Here is a 15,114-nt window from a genome sequence, read left to right as displayed (position 1 = left end):
TCCGGCGAACTTGGTGCTCATAAATGTTTCTGACAGTTCGTTCCTAAGTGAAGACAGCGTGGACTCGTTCATGGGATATCTTAGATGTATGACATGTTGCCCCATCTCGCTGGAATAAGCAGTATTGTCCTTCACATTCAATGAGTTGAGCACAAAGTGTATCAAAAATTTCCATTTGAGGATAGTGTCAAACAATATCGGTCCAATGATGCGCGTTCCTATTACGCCGCACCAAACGCCGATTTTTTCATCATGGAGTGGTTGCTGACACACAATGTTAGGATTCTCAGTTGCCAGTACCTCGTGTTCTGTAAACTGACATGACCGGCAAGATGAAACCATACTTCATCACTCATGATGTAGTGGAAAGAGTCTAAGAAACCACCATTGATGTTCTTTAAAAGACACATGCAGTAATCTGCACGTTCCCGACTGTCATCCTCCAATAGCTGTTGCACAACCGTCACACGTTTAGGCTTCAAATTAAGACTTTTCAATATCTACTGGAAATTCCTTCTTACATGCGCCTGTTGAATCAGTTAACGAGTAGACTTATTTCGGCTCTGAATAATTCTTCGGCGAATGTCTGCAATAACTTCTGGTGTGTGACCTGAAGGAATTCTTTGTCGTTGTGCATTTTGCACAGATCCGTAGATGCATCAATTTTTATACGGATTCTGTATTGCTCTCTTTGCCGGAAGTCCTCTATCCGGATACTTGACCCGGAAAATTTCGTGAGTTTCCTTAGTCGATCGTGTTTGTCACATATCCTTCCACAATTTCAATTCCTTCTTCTATCGAGAAAGTCATTTTACAGACCACAAAGAGAAACCTCTAACTTCACTGATGAAATAAACTGACACAACTTTGAAATATAGAAAGGTCTTGATCGCACAATTCTTTATTAAGCATTACGCATTTCAGAATTTCATGGTCAGACATGTCCTCATGCATCTACATCAAGAGAGTTGTTGTATACTTCTGATATTATACCTTTACATTTTCAGTATAAAGCAAAGAAGAATTGTAATATTTTATTTCAGATTGTTGACTGTCATCTAGGCTTACCTAAATTGTTACATTGTATGTCAACCATTGTTTGTTCGACTAGTGTAACGATTACAGTTGGTCATACTCATGTAACATTTCTTTTTGTGATGATTTCAAACTGATAACGGCTAGACAGTTACACGATCTAAAATTAAGTTAGAGTATATAAAAAAAGGGAAAAAATGGCCCCCTTTTATCGTGTAATAGTTCTTTCATTTCAAGTTATTGCCACTGATTTGTACTCACCTAAATGATTTATAATGACATTTATTACATGTTGGTCTTCTCTAATTTGACTACATTTTGTGATCCTTATATATATTTTATTTTGTAATGGTTGTGAATTTATTCCTTCATACCTATATTTTACTTATATTCATATCTTTTTTACGTTTTTATTCTAACACATCATGTATTGGTTGCAACTGTATTCTGTTTTGACTATTGACTGAATACTATCACTGTAATGATTTTTACTATGTTACCAAATGATGCACTTTTCATGTTTCATGTTTCTCTTCCATAAAAGTGGCATAAATGTTTTTTGTCAAATTTTTTAACGAGGTGCCGACATGTACTTAATCGCAGTATACAGAAGTTTGTAAAGTTACTCTTTGACTTGCTTTCTATGGTCAATGCTGGGGCCACCTACTGGTCTTCGTTTATCTGTTTGACAGTTCAGTTGCCACACTCAGTTTCACACTGTTTCATTTCTAATACACGGCAATGTTTTTGGGTATTTGTGGTAAGTTCCTATGGGACCAAACTGCTGAGATCATCGGTCCCCAGGCTTACACACTACTTAATCTCACTTAAACTAACTTAAGCTAAGGACAAAACACACACACCCATGGCGGGGGGAGGACTCGAACCTCCGACGGGGGGAGCCGCGTGAACCGTGGCAAGGCGCCCAGGACAGTGCGGCACACGGCACCGTCAAATATACCTCCAGGAGATGAGATTTGTATTCTATTCAGTCTATACTTTTTAATGTACGATACTATTTGAAATTACTGAATATTGCAATACTTAGATGCACACTTGTGTATATTTTCTGTCACTAATTTCTTGTACACTTCATTCACAGCTTCAGCTTGACGATGATATTTTGAATCGCGTAACACTTAGTAAAGAACTGTGCGATCAAGACCTTCCTATACTTCTAAGTTGTGCCAAATCTGAACGGTCGCCTGTCTCTACTATGGAAGTATTTCTACATCAAGTAATGGAAATAAACTGAAATGCTGAGAAAATAATGCTAACAGTCAATTACTGAGTAAAACTGTCCATTGTTGTAGTTGTTTATTCTATTTCACGAGTCGAAATACTGCATTTGCATTCAAAGGGGAGGAGGGCTGCTTTTAACTGTTCCATCCAGTAGTTTGTCACAGACAAATGTTAGAATTTAGTGTACGCAGTTGCTGTGAGTGTGTTGTGTGTGCGAGATGTGAATGCATACCACAGTTCTATTTACAAAGTAAAATACCTTGTGAGAGGTATTACAAGAAGGTTTTCACAGCGGACACAGTTAAGTGCAACTATGGGAAATGTGAGGTTGATTAGTACAAAAACGAAAAATGCAACTGATATATGAAAGTCGTGTCATTTATTTACGTACAAGATGCAATCTGTCTTCAGCAAGGTTTTACTAATGTATCTTGAGGATAGGCGCTGCGGCGGCGTAGGACACCGGAGCAGCGATGGCAGGGGCAGCAACAGCCAGCGGGGCCGCAGGCAGAGCGGGAGCCACAGCCACAGCGGGGGCGGCAGCGATGGCGGGGGCGGCCAAGGCCACGGGTGCGGCGATGGCGGGGGCGGCGATGGCAGCAGGCGCGATTGCAGGGGCGGCGATGGCTGCCGGCGCGATGGCTGCGCCTCGCAGGAAGCCGGCCGACGCGGCGGCGAACAGCAGTGGCAGGATCACCTGCGAGCAAACGGCACTCGTCTGCGTAATGTCGACTGAGGCAAAGCTACTTGTTTCTTAGAGCTGACGGCGTTTCATGACATTTCTACAGGTAGCGTAGTAAGTTGTTGCGTTATATTCATAGACGTTTTGTATTGCAGGTTGGTATTTCAGTTGCCATGGGTTTATTTATCGATTATCATTTTTTATTTGTAGTTCATTGTTGCTGTTTTTTTGTCATTTTGTCATCTATAAATAGTGGGTGGAGGTGTGGACGCCAGAAAATGGAGTGACACGTGGCAGAATCGGAACATTTCCGCATATCCTTGTGTTTGAGTTCAGTAGAAGGATGACAGGAGCGAAGGCAGCCAGAAACGTTTGCGCCGTGTATGAGGATAATGCCATTGGACAGAGCACGGCAAGAAAATGCTTTTTTTTCGTTTTAGGGAGGATCGTTTTGACATTAGTGACCCTCCACGTACAGGAAGACTTATAGGGTTTGATGAGGATCGTTTAACCGCATTAATCCACAATTGTCTAGTGGCAATTGTAATGAAATAGGCTGTATGGGTTCTGCATGTTCACACAAAAATCAGCGGTTAGCCATATGTGCATTCTGTTTGCTCGTCATGAATTGTCTCGTGAACAATGCTGACCATTCCTATCCTGTATAGCTTCTGGTGACGGGAAATGATGTCTTCATGCTAACATACGGTAAAGAAAGGAATGGTTGAGCCCAAACAAAGCATCAACTACCCGTACAAAGACATTCGCCCATTTACAAAAGATAATGTTATGCATCTGTTGGAACAGCGACGGTGTGGTATACTACGAAATGATTCCTCGAGCTGTAACCATCACTGCTGACACTTATTGTTATCAAGTGAGACGTCTTGCAGACACAATCCGAGGACAACGACCAAGAAGACTGCGTGAAGAGATACTAATCCACGATAACGCCAGCCCCCACTCTGCTAGTCTGACAAAAAAACACCATACGTAAGTTGGTTTGGTAACTCATTCCGCACCGACCTTATTCTCCTGATCTTTCGCCCTCAGATTTTCACCTTTCCCCCTCTCTATCGAACAACCTTCAAGGAACTCCCTTTCCGGATGAAAATGCCATACGAACTTGGTTCGACGAGTTTTTCGCCTCAAAATCATATGATTTCTACTACTGCGAAATCGAAAACTTTCCCCATCTTTGGCAGACTTTTGTAAATAGTGAAGGAGAATATATTGTTGATGACTAAAGCCTCTGTTATGCGCATCTTGTGGGAAAACGCTACGAACTTCTGAATCAACCCAATATGATTGCCTTTGGCAGACTCGATACGTAATGAAGATGTTACTTCAGCAGCAAACCACGTTTATTTCAGGCGATCGATACATTCTGGTCATGAACGATATTGGGAAATATCTTTACTTTTTCCATGTTGGAATGACTCTGTGAGTTCTACATATGCATCTGTAGTGCATAAGGTGCCTTTCGGTATGTGGCGGCGGGTATCTCTGACACCTTATCTTCTCCCTCCCCCCCCTTTCATGTACACTTACAAATGGCGTATGGAAAGAATTACATTCTGTACAGCTCCATGTGAGCTCCAATTTTTTTTTTTTATCGTAATGATCCCTTCGCGACGCTTATGTGAGGGGAAGTTACATGTTTACATATTGTCCGACGTTTCGCGGAAGTACGCTCTCGGAATTTCAATAGTAAGCTTCAAATGGCTCTGAGCACTGTGGGACTTAACATCTGAGTCCCCTAGAACTTTGAACTACTTAAACCTAACTAACCTAAGGACATCACACATATCCATACCCGAGGCAGGATTCGAACCTGCGACCGTAGCAGTCGCACGGTTCCGGACTGAAGCGCCTACAACCGCTCGGCCACCACGCCCGGCTCAACAGTAAGCCTTTCCGTGTCGAACAACCGTTCTCCTGTAGCATCTCCCACTGGAGTTCATTGATCATCTCCGTAATGGTCTTGAGCTGACTAAACTATCCTGTGACGATATTTGCCACACCTCTTTGGATCTTCTCTATCTCTTCTGTTAACCCTACTTGGTGGGGGTCCGATATTGATGAACAATACTCAAGAATCTACAGAAGACGTATTTTGTAAGCTACTTGTTACACTAATGAATTACATTTTCTTAAGATTCTCCCAGCAAATCTCAGCGTGGCGTCTGCTTTTCCTACTATATCTTTTATATGCCTGTTTCGCCGTAGGCTCCTTCAGGTGCTGGAGCCTTGGTATTATACCGTAGTTACTGTTTCCAGTGATATTTTACCTACAGTGTAATCGAAAAATTGTTTATCTCTTCGCCTGTTTATGTGGAATACGTTACATTTATAAAAATTCTTGTGAGTAGTAATTGTCAGCGAATTATCGCTGAGCAATTATTTACTGGCGCTGTTTATTCAGAAACCACTCTTCGTTTCATCACCAGATTGCAAGTTATTCATTTGTTTTCCATTAGTGTTTCCTGACGTTCTTCAAGAGTTATGTCACATACAACACTAATGCTGGGAAGTTGTTTACAGACATTAGTTGTCTCCAGCCTGCAGTGTGTTTTGTCGTACTACAGCATGTCTGATAAGAATAGCGACTGAAGTCACTGTAACAAATTTGCTGAAGATTATGTACAGTGGGTTAATATTCAATTCCTTGGATATGTGCTAGTAGCACTTTATGCAGGAAGATTATAATGAAGCCAGAGGAAGCCAAATTTTGGTTGAGGATACTAGGAAAGTTGTTTTAGCAGAGGCCCGTTCACATTTAGCTCAAAATGGCTCAAATGGCTCTGAGCGGTCGCTCGGTTCCAGACTGTAAAGCCTAGAACCGCACGGCCACTCCGGCCGGCTCACATTTAGTAAAGCGAGATTGGACACATGGTGATGTAACGATGATCTTTGTTTGGACCCAGGAGACATGAAGCCTCAAATGTTCAAATAATTCGGCATAAATTTTACCGTTTATTATTTATTCAGCAGTTACATATTACTTGTTGACAGCACCTTTTGCGTTAAAGTAAACCATGAGCAACAGATCAGTTCATGATTTGGTCATGCAGTCTGTTTTCAGTCGAGGAGTAGCGCTTAGGTGTCAGAGTAGTACCTTTTGATTTCGCATTCGGGAGGACGACGGTTCAATCCCGTCTCCGGCCATCCTGATTTAGGTTTTCCGTGATTTCCCTAAATCGCTTCAGGCAAATGCCGGGATGGTTCCTTTGAAAGGGCACGGCCGATTTCCTTCCCCATCCTTCCCTCACCCGAGCTTGCGCTCCGTCTCTAATGACCTCGTTGTCGACGGGACGTTAAACACTAATCTCCTCCTCCTCCTCCTCCTCCTCCACCTTTTGATTTCTGACTTTTTATTCTAAAATCTAAGTTTCATCGGCGGTTACCAGTCTGTATAAAAAAGAATCCAATAATTTGTGGCAAATCGTAACATGATTTGCTTCTGCTCCCTAGACAAAATCTTTCTTCACCTTCTTCGCTCTCATCAACGGCATCTACAAATCATTATACATATTGGTTTTCACTAGAAGTGCTGTCTTGTGCTATCAAATGTACGCCTATCAAGCGATCACAGTACATAAGTTTTCACACTTTTTTCCCGGGGATGGATCGTTGTTCGACGTACATTATTCAGCTTCCACGTTTCCCTGGTCATCTTTGAATTTTTTTTATGCTAACGCCTCATCGCTGTATGACTCACAAATCCTGTCAAAAGTCCACGTAACGGATTGGTTCATTTTGAAGCAAATTTTACGGCACAATGTTGATCAATAGTTACCCGCCAGGTTAGCCGAGGGTGCTAATGCGCTGTTTGCTAGACTCGGGTAGACGGGCCAGCCCCGGACTGAATCCAGCCTGTATGTGGTTTTGAGGCGATTTTCCACATCCCACCAGGTGAATACCGGGCTGGTCCCCATGTCCCGCCTCAGAAACACGACTCGCAGACACTTGAAAACGTTCGCACTATTTCGTGGGTTACACTAGATGCAGACAGCTAGGCTACACTAATTACATCGCGGAGTATTCGGGGGGGGGGGCGACAGGAATGGCATCCGGCCACACTCCGATACTGACATCGCCAAATCAGTTGTAACACGTACGACCCGCGTTGTAGTGGGACAAAGGCCCAGGGAAATGATGAATGTTGATCAATAGTTCGCAGTACCTCAATTCTGGACGATAGCAGTAGACGCACTTTTACTTCAGACTTGACCTCCAGGAATTTGGCAATTGAGTACTCTCTTCTACAATCTGTACAGCGAGCCAAGAGCCCCGACAGCTGCCAGCGATTTCATCAGCTTCCAACCGCGAAAGGCGAAAGGGCCTGGCATTACCAAAGCAACATTATCGAAAACAATATCACTTATTAGCTGTGACAGCAATGAGGCGTTACTATACGCAGGCATACAAAATCGTCTTAGGTGAGTGGTTGTAGTGATATGCGAAGCAAGCAGGCTAATCCCATAGTAACTGTCGGGACTCTTCTATCTCCGTATGGCCTATATATTATGTGACATTCATTACCATTGATCCCACGTTCGGAGACCGTCCTTCGTACGTTCCATTGCCCAGAAAAAACGTTTCATTACTTACTGGTCATATCCTGTACGCTAGATAAAGAAAAGCCCTCCTTCCTCGCTACAGCACAAGCCACCTGGTGTTTGCACGTTTGCGGGCTTATTAGATACTAGCTGACAAACCCCGCATTGCCCGGGTATACATTTCGCCAGTTTTGTCTTGGAAAGGAAAACAAAAAATAAACCGTGCTTCTAGTGTAGTATCGAAAACATTACATTTCCTTGTATTTGCGACAACACCTCCGAAATTGTGAAACATCGTACAAACAATATGCATACTGTACACATGAATATAGACAGCCCGTATGGCAAGGCTTCTTCAAAGCTCTATAGACGACTGTAGTTTCCACTTGCGCTTCGCAGCTGAAAGATGTAGAAAGCACTGACAAGTGCCAGAGATCTCCTTAAGTTGACTTAACTGCACTGGTGTCTTATTAGCAAAGAACAAATGTATTAAAACTTCATGCACGTTGCATCACTTTTTCACCCATCTCATTGTTTATGACTTCTCTCTATGTCATACAATGGTATAATGTAGTGGCGACATTCAGCGACATATGTGGGTGCTGTCTGCGAAATTTATTGCGAACATAGTTGCACAAAAGTAATAAACGTCATGCATGATGTGGCAGTTTTTCGCACATCTCGTTATTGATGACGTTGTATCTCCTCGACTACGATAGGCAGATGGTTCTTATCTCCACAGTAATTGTTTCCAGACAGTAACGTGTATTCGTACTAAGTTTTGTTGGAATCGGTCCAATGTTATAAGGGGCGATGTGGAACACACACGCTTACATACAGACATACATACATCCATATGTATGGATTTATGTATAAATGCCTGTCCACATTAGCTCTTTTTTGTTGTAATACATGGTAGGTATTCCTCACATCTGCAGAAAAACCTAATGTTTCACCTAATTTTGCTGTGAAAAACTTAATAACTCTCGTTTTTCCTCTTCACACTTTCATGTTCACAATAAGTAAAGCCAAACCTCTTTCAATCCGCTTGCTCGTGCATATGATGGTTTGAAATAACCACATGGCGAGAAGAATCGAAAGATATTGGTGATAAATCGCAGATATTTTCTTGAAATAATCTATTTACTGTTCTCGGGGTCCATTCTCGGTTAATACCTGTCGAGGTACTAGTGCGGTGTCGTTCTAACCACGTTTGGAACAATTATTATTTTATGGAATGGCGACGCCCGCTAGTAAAATTTGTGGCGACGACTGCTGTGTTTTAACTCTCTGCTCTCACAACCCTCTTCATAGCGGTTCTACTATCATCACTGCACGCGCTACGCTGCCTTCTTGATCAGAAGCAGAGTCAGTGGCTATAGATTTTTGCAGTAACAAACAGTCGATGGCATATTGATCTTCATCGTTTGGCTGTAAATCGTAAGAACTTCTAACCAGTCTTTAACAAAAATGATCAAGAAGTATGACGGAAACTGTCGTTAAACTTAGTTGGAAAGCTTTCGTTCAAATAAAAATATAATTCCGTAGCTGAAAGACAATAAAAAAGTATGAATTGGTGTTGTTATATTTAGATATTTCGGCTTTTTGCTTAGCAAGATGTGAATATCTATGAAAATGGAATTGATATATGCGATTAATCTCTCTCTCTCTCTTTACGTTAGTGGCTTTTGTTTGTTTTCATTTGGTCAACGATTAATTGTGAGTTCGTTTTGATTATAAGCGTGGCAATACTGAAACAATAATAATGAATTCATTTGGACTCAGGCAATAATGTCGTAGTGAAATACGAATCTTAAACACCATTATATTTGCTTAGAACTGATAAGTAATTGGGAAAATAGTTCGTCGGTGTGGTCAAGTGCTGTGGTAAAGCACTGCTCTTCGGTATAACATAGCAAATGTTTTTGTGATTTATCGTTAAAGAGAGTACCTTCATCTTAATGCGTACGAAGTCTGATATCTGAGAAGTGAAACCGATTTTTCATTTGCAGAATCGTATAAGTTTAAGATTGTTATCATTTTGCTACTTAACCCGCTAAACGGGTAACAACCATTTACTGGAATGTTCTGTTGTACTACATTGCCGCTGCTCGCCTATACGATCCGCCTCTGCCTGAGCTGCAATTAGAGCAGATGTATATTTCAAACGAAACTTACAAAGATATTTTAATAGGGGAGATTGCAAACTCCAAAGGGGATTCAAGTGAGTAACGAATTCCGTTAAAAACTATAATTATTTATTTTAATGATTCAGCGATTGTCTATTTGTCACTGTTTTCTCTTACGCTATTTTCTTCTTTTGAGGTATTAAAAGCAAATTGCTCACCAAATATACAGGATGAGTTTGTTAAACGAGGACAACCTACGGGAACTGGTCCCTGAGAGGATGAGAAGCAAAGGGCATGTGGACATACGACTGCAAATGCGTTCCAAGGGAGGCGCACCCACTTGAAGATAGAGATAAAAGGTCTCAGTATCAGCGCCAGACAGGTAGTTCAACAGAATGAGGTAACTCAGACGATCTTGTGAAATATTTTCCACGGTTCGCCGCGTAGGCCAAGGTGATGAGATTGGCGTCATGCATCCTATTCACAGATTATTGATTTTGGTTTTGTTTTGCTTTAGGGCGTAAAAAGCAACTGGGGTTATGCGCGCCCAAGTCAACACTATAGAACACGAAGACAGAGAGTTGAAAAATGGCTATACGTCAATCCCAATTGACATAATAGAAAACAGCTAAAAACAGGCACGTGGAACAAGGGCTACAAAAAGACACCATACAGAAACGGAGGTCCAAAACTAAAAATTAAATGGCCTTCGCCATATTACTTTGTCGGATAAAAAGTAGAACGCAGTCGACAGCCTGCGCGTCATTTGCTAAAACGGCCGATAGCTCAGACGGCAAACCCAAGCGGGAATGTAAACGGTTAAAAATGGGTAGTCCGTCAGGAAGTGGCGAACAGTTAAAACGTGGGCGCAATGTGTACAAAGTGGTGGGGTAGCGCCACTTATCAAATGGCGATGGCTTAAAAGGCAGTGCCCAATACGCAGCCGACTTAAAATGACCTCCTCCCAGCGGGAGGGCCGAGAGGAGGCCGTCCAAGCCACTGGGAGACGCTTAATAAGCCGGAGTTTATTCCCGTGAAGCGAGAACCATTGGCGATGCCAAAGGGACACCACCGCCTGACAGAGGGCAACACAGGGATCATCCGAGGGAATATAGGAACTCTCGGGCTGTGGTACGAGGACTGCAGCCTTGGCAGCAGCGTCGACAGCCTCAATTCCTGGCAGACCGACATGACCAGGAACCCACATAAACATCACACTGGCTCCACCAAGAGTGAGCAAGTGACAGTTTTCCTGGACCCGCTGCACTAAGGGATGGCGGTGTACAGCGCACATAGACTTTTAAGGGCGCTGAGCGAGTCTGAGCAGACGGCACAATTGAAAAGGCTTTGTCGCCGTGTGTACTCTGTGGCCTGATACAGGACGAAGAGCTCGGGTGTAAATACTGAGCAGCGTGCTGAAAGCATACATCGCAAGACACGGGTGCCAATGACGAAGGCGCACCCGACCCCAGGGTCAGTCCGAGAGCCATCAGTGCATACAGAGGCTACCTTCACGAGGGACGGCATCGTCAATCTTAACAACACCCACATGTGGACTGAAGAGAATCCTCATGATATAGTGACATCAGATTAACAGTACTGGTTCGGCCACAGTATGTGGCCAGGGATTATTGGCGACCGCCTCTTGGGACCAGTCATCCTTCCACAGCGTTTCACAGTGGAGGCAAATCTGCACTTCCTGCGGTTGACCCTGCCTCCCCCACTGGAAGTCGCGTTGTTGGTGGTACGAAGAGCGTCGTTATGTGTCACTACACAACAGTACTCCAATTATCTGCCTTCTTGGTCCTGAAGCCAAAACACTATTACAGAGTGGATTTACCCACTTCCCTGGTGTGTTCTCACGTGTGATGTCAATCACTGAAATCTGCATTGTCAAAGATCCTTTATCTCCACGTTCAAGTGGATGTAGGTCCATCGAAAGGCGTTTCCAACCATATATCCATATGACCTTTATTGCTATTTATCGTCTCAGGGATTGTTTCCAGCAGTTTATCCCCATTTAGCAAAATCATCCTGTATAATACACACAAAGGAGAAGCCCCGCTTGTGAAATTTGAAAATTACGTAGCTTCCAACTAAGGGATCTGCTCGGAATGGAAAATCACGACAGAGTACGTCCACCGTTTTGCAATAGATGACAGTAGCGGCAAGTGCTGGTACAATTGGTAGGTCGTAAGCGTCATACAATAATCTTTGGCATTTGTAAACATAGCGTCATCAGAATATTAGTCGACTTGTGATTACATTATAAAGTTATTCTCGATTGAATATATCAACTTACGAGCACAATCCTTGTCATTTGCGAGAAGTTTTAAGTTTCTGCTTTCACATGAAGAGAGCTCCAGCTGAGCCTCATAGAATGCTGGGTAGGCTTATGATGAGGTACCGATTACTGAAAGAACGTACAGGGAATAGTTTGAACGCTCCATAAACGGTGCCACTGACCTGGAAGACCGGCATGGCAACGGGAGCGAGAAGGTTTTCTAAGCTACTGAAACCGACGGAAACAATCACAGGAGATCGTTATCAAAATAAGTTGACGTGCTTGAGCCGAACACTGAAAGACAAAAGGCCACAATACAGCTATAGATATGAAAAGGTGATTTTGTTGCATGACAATGCTCGATATCATGTCGCAAAACCTGCCAAAGCATACTTAAAAACGTTGAAATGGCAAGTTCTAGCCCATCTGCAGTATTCTCCAAACACTGATTCCTGGGACTGCCACCTTTTTCGAACAATGGTACACGGCCTGGCTGACCAACACCTACGATCATATGAAGGAGTGTAAAATTGGATCAGTTTATGGATCGCCTCCAAAGACGCCCAGTTCTTCCGTCACCGGATTTTTATGCTCCCGGAAAGATGGGACAAAATAGTGGCTTGCGATGACCAATACTTCGAATCGTAATTTTTTTGTACGTTTTTCAGAACAAAGCCTCGAAGTTCGAGAAAAAGCGACGGAAATGATGTGGACCCAATAGCAGGACTGCGTCTTTAGCTTACTGGTCTTTAGTTGGCAAAATTAAAGCTACTTACGAGCTTGTACATGCTGAGTGTGTGTTGCGTCGGCGGTGCTGACTGGTACAGAGTCCACGGGTCCAGGGTTTATATACCTTTCGAGCCACACCCAACGTCCCTCACGATGGCCTCGCTCCTCTCGTGGTGTCCTGTGCACAGGTTTACTAGGCGCTCTACCGCTCCTACGTTGTTAGATAAGAGCCGTCACTGCTGCAGACTACATTAACTTTCATGTTGTATCCGTGCCAACGGATCAACGATGGCCAGTAACTCGTTACGTTCTGAGTCGGGTATAACATACGTTAAACGGTTCTGTGAGTTATTCATCCACGAAAGATGAAGAATCTTCAAGAAATTTTGTCCTTCACAAATTTTCATAATCCTGTTTAAATCCAATTTCCTCCTGTCTGAACAGCTGTACACGCAACGGAATAGTTCATATGCCGCTTTCCTTTCTCGAGTTGCGTTACATTTTTTTTTTTCTTGTGGCCTTTGGACATTATCCATTCAACCACTTTCAGTTATGTTTCATGAAAACTTAAGCTCAAACACACACACAGACAAACAAGGGCACGTACGGGGGCGCGAGCTCGCATGAGCACATTTTCCTATCTAAGAAGGAGCCGTCTCCAACCCTTCGATTTAACGAGATTAATAAACCATAGAAAACACATACAGACGACTTACGGACGTCTCAGGTCCTCCAAGTTTATCTGTAAAAAGAAATCCCAGCTGACAGATCGAAGTCTCGATTGCGTTGGCGATAGTACTTCAGTAACTACTCGAGAAAAAAATAGTTGCCATCATGATAAGCCAAGGGTTTGGACAAAATAACGTGAACACATTTTGTGATGACGAAACTTCTTTTCCTATTTGCATGTAACCTTAACTGTTAATAAGGGTGGGGAAAATTAAGTGGTCCCGATAACAGAGTCCCAGGGACAAAGAAACACAGCAGAGAAAAGTAAATACAGTACTACCCTGACTATAGCAGATGTTGAAAGTGATCACCACACATCTCTCGGCACTTTTGGGCCGTGGTCAGCAAGTTCCTGAAGGCGGATGGAAGTTGGAGTGTTGGAATTGCTGCAATCTCAACCGAAATGTTCTGCTGCAGTTCTTGAAGACTGTGAGGGTTTTTGCGATACATCTTAGACTCGAGGACACTCACACAAATTAGCTCAAATTCGTCTGCGACATGTACAATAAAAAGATATGTGAACTGAAAGCAGGATATCAAAACACGATAAACAGACTGTTGGCATAACGGATGGGCCGAAACCAGAGCAAAAACATACGTGGGCGGCAGGGGGAGGAAGACAGCTCCACTAGGGCGAAAGGCCTACAACGGTTTCTTACACACTGAAGCGCCAAAGAAACTGGTATAGGCATGCGTATATAAATACACAGATATGCAAACAAGCAGAATACGACGCTGCGGTAGGCAACGCCTATATAAGACAACAAATGTCTGGAGCAGTTGTTAGATCTGTTACTGCTGCTACAATTGCAGGTTGTAAAGATTTAAGTGAGCTTGAACGTGGTGTTACAGTCGGAGTACAAGCGATGGGACACAGCATCTCCGACGTAGCGACGAAATGGGAATTTTCCCTTGCGACCAGTTGACGACTGTACCTTGAATATTAGTAATCCGGTAAAACATCAAACCCCCGACATCGCTGCGGCCGGGAAAAGGTCCTTCAAGAACGGAACCAACGACGACTGAAGAGAAACATTCAACGTGACGGAACTGCAACACTTCCGCAAATTGCTGCAGATTTCAGCCGGCCGCGGTCGTCTAGCGGTCGTCTAGCGGTTCTAGGCGCTCAGTCCGGAACCGCGCGACTGCTACGGTCGCAGGTTCGAATCCTGCCTCGGGCATGGATGTGTGTGATGTCCTTAGGATAGTTAGGTTTAAGTAGTTCTAAGTTCTAGGGGACTGATGACCACAGATGTTAAGTCCCATAGTGCTCAGAGCCATTTGAACCATTTTTTTGCAGATTTCAATGCTGGGCCATCAACAAGTGTCAGCGATATGGGCTTTCGGAGTCAAAGTCCCAATCGTGTACACAGAACTTTACACCTAGCCTAGGCTCGTCAACACCGACGTTGGACTGTTGATGACTGGAAACATACTGCCTGCCCGGACGAGCCTCGTTTCATATTGTATCTAGCGCATGGGCTTGAACGTGTATGGAGACAACCGCATGAATCCATGAATCCTGCATGTCAGGAGGGGACTGTTCAAGCTGGTGGAGGCTATGTAATGGTATGAGGAGTGTGCAGTTGGAGTGATATGGGACACCTGGTACGTCTAGATACGACTCTGTACGCAAGCATCCCGTCTGATGACCTGCATCCATTCATGTCCATTGTGCATTCCGACGTACTTGGGCAATTCCAGCAGGACAATGCGACACTC

At 43.5% G+C, this 15,114-nt stretch overlaps 1 protein-coding gene across 1 annotated transcript; it reads right to left on the bottom strand.

Annotated features, from left to right (window-relative positions):
* Positions 1–2,634: 2,634 nt before the first annotated feature.
* On the bottom strand, positions 2,635–12,746 carry LOC124607178 (cuticle protein 63-like). Its single transcript, XM_047139395.1, has 2 exons — positions 12,711–12,746; positions 2,635–2,974 (listed from the first exon to the last, which is right to left on the bottom strand). The coding sequence occupies exons 1-2, from the start codon at positions 12,720–12,722 to the stop codon at positions 2,699–2,701; spliced, it is 288 nt and encodes a 95-aa protein (XP_046995351.1). The 5' UTR covers positions 12,723–12,746; the 3' UTR covers positions 2,635–2,698.
* Between the last annotated feature and the right edge of the window lie 2,368 nt (positions 12,747–15,114).

The sequence above is a fragment of the Schistocerca americana genome, chromosome 3, assembly GCF_021461395.2.
Source record: "Schistocerca americana isolate TAMUIC-IGC-003095 chromosome 3, iqSchAmer2.1, whole genome shotgun sequence".
NCBI lineage: Eukaryota > Metazoa > Arthropoda > Insecta > Orthoptera > Acrididae > Schistocerca > Schistocerca americana.
The sequence above is the reverse complement of the archived record's forward strand: the minus strand, read 5'-3'. Positions and strand labels throughout refer to the sequence as shown.